This window comes from Garra rufa, chromosome 18 (genome assembly GCF_049309525.1).
Source record: "Garra rufa chromosome 18, GarRuf1.0, whole genome shotgun sequence".
In the NCBI taxonomy this organism is placed as follows: Eukaryota; Metazoa; Chordata; class Actinopteri; order Cypriniformes; family Cyprinidae; genus Garra; species Garra rufa.
In genome coordinates this window covers 25020605-25033963 of record NC_133378.1, presented here as the reverse complement: position 1 = coordinate 25033963, position 13359 = coordinate 25020605, and the positions used below count along the sequence as shown (strand labels likewise).

The window sequence follows — 13359 nt, the reverse complement described above, 5'->3', positions numbered from 1 at the left end:
GCTTCAATTACTTACCAAATGCACTCCGAACGCTAATGACATGGTGCTGCAAAGCTCTCCGAGGACCTGAATAAAGATGGTTTTATTTTAGTCCACACGAGAAACAGAAAGCGGCGTTCTCTGATCCTAGTGTTTATGAGAGAGCCTCCTCTCATTCTCTCTCTTTCTGTCTGCCTCTCTATTTCTCCTTCCCGTCTCTCTCTCTCTCTCTCTCTCCGCAGCGAACGGATCCCACACAGCTGCAGCACGCCTCTCTCCCACAGATCAGGGAGGATGTGGGCGTAAAGTGATTTGATTTGCTCTGAGTTGTGAAGAGAGGAAAACAAGCCAAACATATCCTGAGAGAAGCTTTCAAATCTTGAATGACAGCCTGAATGAATCTGACCAACGGCTTTAGCCATAGCCGGCCTAAGTGCATGAAAGCCACACTGACAATGTTTATATGGACATGAAAATTCGGAAAAATATGGGAAGGTAGTCATATGCCAATGATGTAAGCGCCCTGCAAGTTTTTGAATCAAGTGGAATGCAACTTTACTAAATACAGATGAAGTCAAAAGAATCTGCAAAATGTTCATTATTTTACCAAAATAAGAAAGATCATACAAAATGCATGTTATTTTACTTAGTACTGACCTGAATATAATATTTCATATAAAAGACATTTACATATAGTCCACAAGAGAAAATAATAGTTGAATTTAAAAAAAAAATGACCCTGTTCAAAAGTTTACATACACTCGATTCTTAATACTGTGTTGTTACCAGAATAATCCATAGCTGTGTTTTTTTGTTTAGTGATAGTTATTCATGAGTCGGTTAAACCTTCAGGCCTCACAAATTATTTGGTTTTTCAGCATTTTCGTGTATTTGAACCCTTTCCAACAATAACTATGATTTTGAGATCCACTTTTTCACACTAAGGACAACTGAGGGACTCAAATGCAACTATCACAGAAGGTTCAAACGCTCACTGATGCTTCAGAAGAAAACACAATGCATTAATGCGGGGGGTGAAAACCTTTTGAATTAAAATATCACTTTCATATTAAATTTCACTTATTTTGTCTTCTTTGAGCTTCTGAAGGGCAGTACTAAATGAAAAAAAAAAAAGATATTTAGGCAAAATATGAAAAATGTACACATTTATTCTGTTCAAAAGTTTACACCCCTGGCTCTTAATGCATTGTTTTTCCTTCTGGAGCATCAGTGACCATTTGAACCTTCTGTAATAGTCGCATAAGAGTCCCTCAGTTGCCTTCATTGTGAAAAGATATATCTCAATATCATACAGTCACTGTTGGAAAGAGTTCAAACACACAAAAATGCTGAAAAACCACATAATTTGTGGGACCTGAAGGATTTTTCTGAAGAACAGCAGGCAAAAAAAAAAAAAAAAAAAAACACATCTGTGGATCATTCAGGTAACAACACAGTATTAAGAATCAAGTGTATGTAAACTTTTGAACGGGGTCATTTTTATAAATTCAACTATTATTTTTTCTTTTGGATTATATGTAAATGTCGTTTATGTGAAGTATCTTCTTCAGGTCAGTACTAAATAATAAAATAACATGCGTTTTGTATGATCCCTCTTATTTCAGTAAAATAATTAACATTTTGCAGATTCTGCAAGGTGTATGTCAACTTTTGACTTCAACTGTGGCCTGGCCTCATAAAAATAATAACACTAATAAGCATGCAAGCATATGCATGTCTAAATAAAAGCAATTATCAGTGCTGTAAAACACACTGAAGAAGATTTTGAGTGAGTAGGAGACTGATTCTTTAATTAAAATGTTAAAAGAAATTATTAAACAAATAAACAGGCAAAAAACACTAAGAGTCTCTTGACCGATATTTTGCAATTCAATGTGCTCTTGTGTGCAGTTGTCAAGGACATGAATGAGAATGAATGAGTCGATTAAATTTTCAATTTATTTTACTAATTCTGCACAGTATAAAAGGCCAGAACAAACAATATTGTGAAAAGAGCATGCAATTTAATATATTCAGAAAATGCTGATTACATTTGTACAGAACAGCTGTTTGAGGCATGAAGTGTTTTTTCAGAACAAAGTGTTCAAAATATGGCAAATAACTAAAAGCGTTAAAATAGAAATAATAAATAAAATCAAACCTAAAAATAAATATTTTTTCAACTAAAATATTTATACCAAGAGAACTGTGGATATAGAAGTTTCATGTGAGAAAATGTCAAAGCCTGATTCACTCAGCAACAGCTGTGTAAATTCCTGCAAGACATATTAAGCTGTATATATTTAATTGTATTGATACTATAATGCTGTAAATTTCATGTGCAATAATAATAATAATAATCTGAACAGCTCTCCCAGCAGGCTATAACTGAGCAGAGAATTGCTTCCCAGCAATAATGTAATAATATCAACAGCCTTGTTGATGAGGCCCTCAAGACACTGTAACACTAAAACTCAAAGCACTTGTGAACACCATTTTATTTCAGGACAACAAATATGATTTTATGAAGCTTACATGTCAAGAGCTACGAGTTAAACCACTCAGTAAGAGACCCCACAAATAGATCAATTTAAATTCAAGCAAAATGCAGGACCATTAAGGAGTCTATTCACTTCCCCAACTAGCAAAACCTTTATAAAAATAGAAAGAAAAACAAGTCGAAACAAAAACAACCACAAAAGCCTTTGACGGATCCTGTGGCATGATAATGGCTCAAGTACTGATGCAAAACTCTTGCCGTAGACTGACCTGGACGTGTCATGCAAATGAACTTTTCACTTAAAGCAAAGAGCCAGAGAGCACTTACCAAAGCGAGCGCTGCCAGCAGCGGCTAATGCTTCTGCTACATCACAATGATAAATGATAATAGTCACAACACATCTTTGAGTACCACTACCTGCCATTTCATCAGCCTACTCCAGCAGAAGAAGCCAAGTGGATGATGACTTGCTGGAATAATATCTTTTGACTCAGAGGTCCAAAACAGCAGTTGCTAGTGAAGTTGTCAGGCCATAGATAGAAAGTAGGACACGCAAACTCATGAGAGCAAAAGACACCAGCTGTACAGAACAAACTGACAGTTTGTCACATATCATAAAGTTCATTACAACACCAATCTGTTTAATATAGCCTAACGTCCATTGTGCCATCAAATATTAACATCCACTCTACAGAATTAGCTTCGGACGAATAGTCTGGATACATTTACACAGCTCACATGACTATGAAAAATTAAAAAGCCGACGACAATGAACTGATTGTTCGAGATGGTTTCGCTTCGGATTGTTCATTGTTGATGTGCAACTCATCAAAACGCCTCAGTGAGTCAAGTCCATGATGTCTTTGAGCTCAAGGGTCCCATGAATGTAGTGACCTAATCAACTTCTCAAGTGAAAGAGCTAAAAACAGACCATCTTGCATATTAAATTCGCAGATCAGAGCAAATAGGTCACCTGCACCACACACATACACTAAAAGTCAAAATACATTTGATTTCTGTAGTCTTTGGCACATCTTCAGGAGCACTCCATCATAATAAAAATGTGCATACATGACTAAACCACCGAAAGTGGCATGGCTGATGTGTTTATTGCTACTACATTACTGTTGAACCCATGGAAAACGCTCGAAGTGATCGTTCACCCAAAAATGTTGCTCCAAAACTCAACCTCATGTCTTTTAAAAATCATTTTGAACTAATAAAGGTATTTTTAATATGCTCTCATCATTTGTGCTCATACTGTACATTAAGTGATGGACCATAATTTGCACGCTTCAAAAAGTGCAATAAGACATTATATCTGAAGAGATATGGCCACTTTATATGATGAATAGATTTAATTTAGGCTTTTATTATAGGTTCAAGCGGATAGTGCTGAAAACCAATTGTAAGTGTTAGAATGGCCAAGGATCAGCAATCCCCACGTAAAACTGATCAGGCAGATCAAACCACAAGTCGTAGAAACTTGAAACTTGGAGGGATGGTAGTACTCACACTGTCTACAATGTCACCAAGGCTTGCCCCAATCGGCCTGACGGGGGCACTACAATGATCGAAAAAGTACGAAATTACTCATAAGCAGATTCGCCGGTCAACCTGGTGAAATTTTTGGGTATTTTGCATTTTTTGAAAAACCTACTTTTGCAAACAAGTCCTAGGTTTTTCACCCGATCTGAAGGAAACCAGTGCAGGAAGATTTTCTGCAGAGTAAATATCAGTAATTATGCAAAAAAAAAAAAAAAAAAAAAAAAAAGTTCTTGACTCTCCGTCGTAAAGGGGCGCCAAAACTTTTGAAAGGGGGAGGGCTGCCTTTACTTAAACAGCTATAACTTTTAAACGGAATGAGATATCTTAGCCAAATTCACAACACGGATTTTAGAGCTGAATCCAAGGTCATATGAAAAAAGACGCGGTGCCTGGCCACTTGGTGGCGCTACAAGAGGGGAAAAACTAAAAAATGGCTATAACTAAGCAAACGTTTGTCCTATCGTCATGAAAACCGGTACACACGGTCTTGGTCCAAAGTGTCACGAGTGGCTATAAGGACATGAGTACATCTCAAAAAACATGGACGCAATAGGCAGAAGAATTTTAAGCACCTATTTGATAAGGTTAAAGGAGGTTGGTTGTCATGAAACCTGGTGGGCCGGTTTGAATCATGGCCCTAAATGTTTGTGAGAAATTTGAAAGAAATCGGCCACTGTGGGACAATATCACATTTTTCAAGGTCGTAAACAATTGTATATTGCGCTGTTTTTTTTTTTTTACACATGCACGATATCCTTATCATAGGATAGACCTCCTCATTCCAAAAAATTTTGCCTTTAAAACCACTGCTGTCAATCAAACTGTTTGTTAAATGATTGAGAAAATTGATTGAAAAACAAACTATTTTGTGAACTACTACAAGGTTTGTTACTCAATCTGGAAAAAAACACTGCAAAAAAATGTTGAATTTTAGGAAAGCTTTAGGGGGTTCGTTTAGAAAAGAGGCCTGTCAAAATTTACTCAAAAGCCTATAAAGCCAAAACAAAAACTTCACGAAACCTGGTGAGCACATGTGACAGGTAATTCTAAACTAGCACGCAAAGTTTTAGTTTTTAAGTTTTGAACCACAGCTGATGCTATAACAGTCATAAAAGTAAAAAAATATATATATTTCTATGGTAAATGACCTGATTTTGCCAAAAATGCTTTTTTTTAAATCATTGATTTAGATGGTTACAGGCTTGCTACACATTGTGTAGTTTTTTTCATGTTGGCTTAAATGCCTTATGCGCTTGAACCCTAGTAAATCGCTGATCAACACATACACACATCAAACATAGTCATAGAGCTCAAACATGCTTGCTTGGATGAGAAGATTTTGGTTGGACTGATAAAATCGAAAAAATGGGGGGGGGGGTGAACTAACCATTCAGTGTCTCCATGCATGTCTAAACTTGTCAAGACAGCTTTCATACTCCCTCCACTTGCAAAAAAGAGAGTATATAAAGGCATAAAGGGGCAGTTAAAAATATAAATTCAGTCATCATTCACTAATCTTCATGTTGTCAGGCAGAATGACAGTCCTACTCACCACTCAATTGCATTAGGAAATAAGAGTCTGTAGAGTGAAAGAGGTTGTCAATTTCTCCAAACTACTCCTTTTGTGGTCCACAGAAAAAAGTCAAACAGTGTAGGAACAAATTAAATTTTCATTTTAGGGTGAATTGTCTCTTTAAAGTTCGTTAAAATACACTGGCAAATGTTGTGTTTTGCCTATAAAAACAAAACCACTTCGGAAATTCTGCTAGTAAACAGTGGCCAAGTGAAGAAAAACAATCCAGACTATTTTATAAAATCAGTAACAACTGCACATTTTAGATTTTTGTAGCCATACAAACGCTAGAATTAAACAAAATAAGCCCTTACACCACTACTCCTCCATACTTGAAAGACCTATACAAAGAAGTGTCACGAATCATCGCAAAATTGCAATTTAACCCAGTCTTTATGCATATTTTAAGCATGATCCCAAAAAAGTAACGCGTCAGTGTGTTTTGTTACATTTGTAACGCCTGTTGTTTCACTACCGAAACTATATCGGCTGTAATCAACCATCATCAATGTACAAGCACTAACCTTGATCCGCTTTACTTTCTTCCACTTGTTACTACGCCATACGACATTCACTCTTTGTCGGGATTCCCCTTCAATTCCTAAAGCTCTTCCCGCATTCCACACAGCGATTCAATGGATTTCAGCTCCTCTGACAGTCTATTGAACACAATGAGAAAGAGGGATAGGGCTTTAAACAGCTGTTTCCAAAATGGAGTGATCCCACAGCCAATCACACTCCGTCTGCTCTCTTACCAATAACAGCACTTTGCTTTGTTCACCCGGAGCTGCATGCATGATAAAAATTGTGCGCTGAACAATAACTTTGAATAATTTGCATCTTGAAGTGTTTGTTTTAGGCAGATTTATAAAAAGGAAGCAAATTTGCGAGCTGGAATAGGTGACTGCGAGTGCCGAATACTCTTACAAAATTACCATGGTAACCAGTTTCCGCCAAAATATCACACTACAGTGATTTTTTTTATGAAACTGGAAACTTAACCACAACTGTCAGCAAAAATATGTCAGTATGATGACTTCTGAAAGCTTTATACTGTATGTATACTGTAAAAAGTATAATTTTTGTAGTATTTATATGTTGCCTGTGAAGACATCACGAAGTATATTCCTTTTTCAGCTTTAGGAAGAAAGGAAGTGTGCTGGTGGGTGGATTTCTGTCAGGTGGTGTATGTCTCCATCTTCTGGTGAACTCCATACTACACAGCACATCTTTTACCAACCCAAAATAACAGAATAATCTCTGAATTTTAAAAATTATAATCTTTATTGACTGTTTTCACAAACAGAAATTAAAGTATTTAAATAATAAGATATGGCTACAATACTGACATTAAACACAAGGCTTGCTATTAAAAATAAGGCATAAATGTGCTCAGTAAGACAAAAAATAATTACATCCCTTATTTCTTACAATTACAACAAACCAGTTATCTTTACAAGGTGTATACAACAGGGTTAAAGGTTAGTCCTTCTAAACTATTTTGGCAAATGACAACATACAAACACACATTGTGAATTTTATATTGGCCACTTAATTGGAAAAATATACTGAGCTAACTCACCTCAGCTTAATATGCTGTGAATGTACCACTACTTGATGTTGAACAATTTCTAAAGCTTATTATGTAACTTGCAGTGACAAAGATATCGTGTGTACAAATATGTAACAAACATTTATGAACATTTATGAACAATAAGGAAAACAAAATATTTTAGAGCTCCACAAATCAGAAAGAAACATGGTTATTTTATTCACGATATGATAAAATAATCCTCTGTACTTAGGCTTTTAAATTTAAAAATGCACATTGTTATTGCTTTGGATATACAGTTTAAGTCAAAAGTTTACATACACATTGTGGAATCTGCAAAATGTTAATTATTTTACCAAAATAAGAGGGATCATATAAAATGCATGTTATTTTTTTATTTACTACTGACCTGAATAAGATATTTCACATAAAAGACATTTACATATAGTTCACAAGAGAAAATAATAGTTAAATTTATAAAAATAGCCCCGTTCAAAAGTTTCTTAATACTGTGTTGTTACCTGAATGATCCACAGCTGTGTTTTTTGTTTGTTCATGAGTCCCTTGTTTGTCCTAAACAGTTAACCTGCCCGCTGTTCTTCAGAAAAATCCTTCATCTCCCACAAATTCTTTGGTTTTTCAGCATTTTTGTGTATTTGAACCCTTTCCAACAATGACTGTATGATTTTAAGATCCATCTTTTTAAACAGAGGACAACGAAGGGACTCATAAGCAACTATTGCCAGGGGGTGAAAACTTTTGAATTTGAAGATCAGGGTAAATTTAACTTATTTTGTATTCTGGGAAATTCAGAAAATATCTTCTGAAGCTTCTAGAAGGGCAGTACTAAATGAAAAAAAATATATATTTTTTTATATTATTTTTAGGCAAAATAAGAAAAGCGTACACATCTTCATTCTGTTTAAAAGTTTTCACCCCCGGCTCTTAATACACCGTCTTTCCTTCTAAAGCATCAGTAAGCGTTTGAACCTTCTGTAATAGTTGCATATGAGTCCCTCAGTTGTCATCAGTGTGAAAAGATGGATCTCAAATTCATACAGTCATTGTTGGAAAGGGTTCAAATACACAAAAATGTAAAAAAAACAAAACAAAGAATTTTCAATGTATGTAACTTTTGAATGGGTTATTTTTATAAATTCAACTATTGTTTTCTCTTGTGGACTGTATGTAAACGTCCTTTATGTGAAATATCTAAATTAAAAAGTAAAAATAAAAGTACCAAAACATGAATTTTGTATGATCCCTCTTATTTTGGTAAAATAATGAATATTTTGCAAATTCTGCAAGGTGTATGTAAACTTTTGACTTCAACTGTAACTGACATGGGCCACTATCTTCAATGTGCTATCAAAATCTTCTATTTAATTAATCTTAAATATCTAATTTTCCCTTCACCGTAAATTAAGGCAAGTATATTTGAGATGTAACTTTAAATAAGAATGATGTAGTGAGGAAAACTAATTCAGACATTTAAATACTCATTGTAACAAATACAGACACTGATTAAAACCCAAGGTTCCTTCTGAAAAGGATGGTAACCAGATCAAGCCAAAGCAATAAGTATATATCCAGCATCTAAATGGCTGTCTGTACTAGATACTTTAAACGGTCAGACTCATCCGGTGATCTGTGGATACATAGTTGGTCATAGCTAGAGAAACAGGATGTTGACAGGACATCAGTAACAGTAATAAAGCTGGGAACGTAGATGTCTGAAGGAGTCCTCTCCATGTGCGCCGCCTTGCTCTCCCTCAAACAGCATGGAGTCTGGCATAATGACGCCCTCCAGAGGATCAGGCTGACAGAACTCCACCACAAACTGTTCCTCAGCCTCCAGCAGCGTTCTGGACCAGGCAGACATGTCAAGTCTTCCAGCCACTCCTCCATACTCTTGAGGCAGCACAGACTGAGGAATGACTCGGTGGAGAGAGGACAAGTCTGAACCGTGGAGGACATACTGTTGGGAGATAACAGACTTGTCTAGTATTATTGTGCTAGAAATGTCTCTGCATAAATACCAAAATAAGTAGCTTGTTACTTACCCTCTCTGCCATTTTTTCTTTCAGAAATGGTTTAATTATTGCAAAAATACCCTTGAAGATACGCGGCTCATTTATAATGTTTACAGCCTTTATTCTAATTGGGAAGCCATCCTGAAAGACAAAAAGAACAGTCAGTGCTAAAAAAAATCTAAGACTTTGTGGTCATTAATCGCTGGGCTACTTTTCCAATGTTTTACCTGAAGGATGCTGACAACTTTCTTTGCCAAAAGTGGTCCTGGATTAGAGGCTTGAGAGAGGCCAACTCCTGCATAATCCACCAGGATAACAATTCCATTGACTTGGGTTTCCTCAGGCTGAATTAGCTTCTCCAATGTTAAATAAATAGCCCGAATGTTGTCCACAAATGGGTAATCATTAGGCTTCCATTTACCTAGGAAAGCAACATTGGAATATTAAAAATCAAATCAGCAAGAAAGAGAAATTGTGATCAGCTTTTCTTCTCAGTTGTAACATATTTGAGTGGAATGGTGTGCACAGATAAGTCATTTATAATTAACAGTGGAATATTCAACCAAAAAATAAGAATTGTAAATTCTGAGACATTAAAATTGTGAAAATGGTGACTTTAAGTGAAATATAATCAGATTATGATTTAAGTTGGAGAACATTTCCAAAAGTCTTTAACCCTATAAAGCCTAATTATCATATATGATCCATGAATATCTAAGGCCTATCATAATCAAATCTTCTACATGTTTTCTGCCCTCTGATTGATAGTTCATAATTTTATATACACTACCAGTCAAAAGTTTTTGAACAGTAAGATTTTGAATGGATTTTTAAATAAGTCTTACTAAGCCTGCAATTATTTGATTTAAAGTACAGCAAGAACAGTAAAATTTTGAAATATTTTTATTATTTAAAATGTGCTATAAAATGCTTTTTTATTGCTGTGATCAAAGCTAAATTTTCAGCATCATTACTTCAGTCTTGAGTGTCACATTGTCCTTCAGAAATCATTCTAATATGCTGATTTGCTGTTCAAGCAACATTTATTATTAACAATATTTAAAACAGTTGAGTATTTTTTTTTCCAGGATTCTTTGGCTAATAAAGATCCAAAGATCAGCATTTATCTGAAATAAAAAGCTTTTTTGTAACACTATACCATCCAAAAGCTTGGAGAAATTATAGAAATTAATCATTTTATTTAGCAAGGATGCTTTATATTGATCAAAAGTGATGATACAGACAATTATAATGTAACAAAAGATTTCTATTTCATAGAAATCTTTCTATTCATCAAACAAACCTGGAAAAAAATTGAGCAGCAAATCAGCATATTAGAATGATGAAGGATCATGTGACTGGAGTAATGATGCTAAAAATTTAGCTTTGAAATCAGGAATAAATGATATTTTAAAATATATTCAAATTGAAAACAGTTATTTTAAACAGTAAAAATATTTCAAAATGTTTCTGTTTTTGGTGTACTTTAGATCAAATAAATAGAGACCTCTTTAAAAAAACATTAAATCATAAAATCTTACAAAAAACATTTAACAGGTAGTGTATGTATTAAGAATTAGATTTCATGTCTGATTACGGTCTTCTTATACAATAAGAAGCAGCTCTACCTGGTCGTAAACACAGTATGTAGCGTCCATTAGGATCTGGTCTGGGCAGGACGGTGAGAAAACCCAGATCTAGGACGTGCTTCACTGTGGAGGGCTTCAGGTCCTGGAACACCTCGGGCCAGGCCTTCCGGCTAGCATGATAATTCAAGAGTAGCTGAAGGGCACGGTCATAATCAAACTTTCTGGCCCTGAGAAAGCGCAGCAGAAATGCATCATCTAACCGCGTCCTCAGATTAGGGTGGTCTTTTAGTATCATATCACGTAATGCCTGGACATCCCGCAGCCTCCATTCGGGCTTCTCCTGGAGCTCTTCCCGTGCCTTGGCCACTAGTTCAGGAGTCAGGGTGCAGGCGTAGATGGGTGGGGGAGGAGCTGGGAAGCCTACACCTGCCACCGCTTCCCTTGGTGGGCCAAGATCAATGTGACCATTTTGGTCTGCCATGAGCTATTGGTATATAGAAATAGTCAAGTCTCACTAAATATAAAATCATGCAAATGACTACCAGAGCAGTTTATGGGCAAATAAAATGCTATCAAGTGCTATATTTCAGCTAATTTTAAACATCCCAAAATTGGACAATACTGAAATACAATTAAACATTTACAATAAATAAGGCACAAATAAGCATTTTTCATTTATGTTGATACAGCTTAAAATAATATATTTGTTACTAGGTCTTTTTGCTTTACTACTTTTTGGAACCTGTAGCTGTTAAGGTATTTCAGAACTAGGATATTAAGTAAAGATCATGTTCCATGAAGTTATTTTGCAAATTTCCTACTGTAAAAATATAAAAACTTCATTTTTGATTAGTAACATGCATTGCTAAGAGCTTCATTTGGACAATGTAAAAACGATTTTCTAAGTATTTCAATTTTTTTGCACCCTCAGATTCCAGCTTTTTAAATAGTTGTATCTCCACTAAATAATCAATGGAAATCTTATTTTTTCAGATTATTTATAAATCTCAATTAAACAAAAACTAACGATTATGATTGGTTTTGTGGTCCAGGGTCACATTTAGTATTCCCTTCTATGGACACAGCTAGTGTGAAAATCAATACGTTTTGTTTGTAAATGTTAGATTTTAAAAACATCCAGTTCATATTTACACAATGACAATCAACCCTTTTGGTGATCTTTAAAAGTAATCATGGTATTATTTTCTACAGTATTTTCTGCACACAGCAACATTTTTTATAAGGAACAACTGTAGTTAGACTCATATCCTTAAAAAGTAACTGTACTATTAAGTGCTTAAAAAAATAATATTTTTAATAACTGATGTTTGAAGCACAGCTAAATTAATATGAGTTTCTTCCTAGCGCTACTGTGATGTTCATGAATCACTGTACATTAATTAAATACATAAAAGCCAGGCTTGGTACTTTGCTGGCGTGATGAATGATAACATTTATCGAGATATTCTCAGTTTTTAAACGTTTAATGAATGCCCTTCACGAAAAACCGAGCAGAATTCAAACAGGGAATTTAATAACAAACCTGCCTAAGAAATCCGCAATCAGTTCCGTGTACAGGGAGAAGCCGGTCAACCATTGGTCACTCTGTGTCATGTGATGTATGACGCCAAGGCACGTTTATTCGGCCTGTATCCCTTAAAGCTAAAGTGTGTTGTTTCGAAATTAAACATCCACATTAACGTGCAGAGGCAATTATAAATAAGGAATTTGTAGTCTGATTTACCGTAATTTGTAAACACTTTGGCTTAACCAATGGTATGGTTTGGAGGCGGGACTATGTGTGTTCTTAGCCAATAGCAGCAGACACAGAGAGTGTTCGTGGTAACCTTTTTACAAACCCATAACTATTACAGGTAAGAGTGTACTTTAACATTAAGCGAAAATGGCGTTGGTTTGGTTATAAAAATCGACAAAGCTACACTTTGTTACTTCCTGTCCCTTTCAAAAGTACCCTAGGTGTTTAAAATTGTTATGAAATAAAAAAAAATGTTGAACTATATATTGAACGCTACTTGACACCAGGTTTATGAATCATAGATGTGATTAACGTGGGGTTCTTTCAATAACTGGCACATCAGATTATATAATTCCCGAACAAATATTTCTTAAGAGAAACTATCAGTAAAGGCGCCTGCCTTATGAATTGTTTTATTGTCTGTTATCAGTGTTGAGAAGCACACACCCCCAGCACTAAAAATCCTTGACCATTCTCTGCCACGTATACTTACTTTTATCATCTTGTTTTGAAGCAGGTTTTACGGCTGGAGATGATTATGAGTCTGAAAAGTTCCTGTGAAAAACTTTGAAAAAGGCATTACATTTGGAAGGAAATGGATACACATGATCACAATTTAAGTGCCTGCTAGGGTGGTAAAAAAAAAAAGGTTAAACTAGTCCCAGCTTTGCTGGATTTTATTTGGTCTTTTAGCTTGACCTGATACATCCACAAAACACAACCTGTCCAAATTTGGATCAACAAACTATTTTAGACTAGTTTCAGATGTATTTTCTTGCAGGGTATATAAATATCTCCTAAAATAAGAAGCCTTGAAATTATGCAATTA

At 35.2% G+C, this 13359-nt stretch overlaps 2 protein-coding genes across 3 annotated transcripts in view; both read right to left on the bottom strand.

The window, feature by feature from the left end:
• Positions 1-6256, bottom strand: part of pkig (protein kinase (cAMP-dependent, catalytic) inhibitor gamma) — a 31597-nt gene extending 25341 nt beyond the window's left edge. Inside the window, exon 1 of one of the 2 annotated variants that reach the window (XM_073823796.1) lies at positions 6125-6256. The gene's annotated coding sequence lies outside the window, so the exon portion shown is untranslated. Of the gene's footprint in view, positions 1-15; positions 179-6124 lie in introns of those variants that run through there. The other variant, XM_073823797.1, reaches the window with a different exon arrangement.
• A 605-nt stretch (positions 6257-6861) lies between these two features.
• ttpal (tocopherol (alpha) transfer protein-like) lies at positions 6862-12236 on the bottom strand. Its single transcript, XM_073823249.1, has 4 exons — positions 10814-12236; positions 9413-9606; positions 9216-9326; positions 6862-9130 (listed from the first exon to the last, which is right to left on the bottom strand). Exons 1-4 carry the CDS (start codon positions 11253-11255, stop codon positions 8852-8854), a joined length of 1026 nt encoding a protein of 341 aa, XP_073679350.1. The 5' UTR covers positions 11256-12236; the 3' UTR covers positions 6862-8851.
• Positions 12237-13359: the final 1123 nt, after the last annotated feature.

What these genes read in the sequence shown, in the direction of transcription:
- ttpal (XM_073823249.1), bottom strand. Translation starts at nt 11,255, where the DNA reads ATGGCAGACCAAAATGGTCACATTGATCTTGGCCCACCAAGGGAAGCG. An exon ending in CATACTGTGTTTACGACCAG is followed by an intron (nt 9,607 to 10,813) that starts GTAGAGCTGCTT and finishes TTGCTTTCCTAG; the next exon opens with GTAAATGGAAGCCTAATGAT. An exon ending in AAGTTGTCAGCATCCTTCAG is followed by an intron (nt 9,327 to 9,412) that starts GTAAAACATTGG and finishes TTTGTCTTTCAG; the next exon opens with GATGGCTTCCCAATTAGAAT.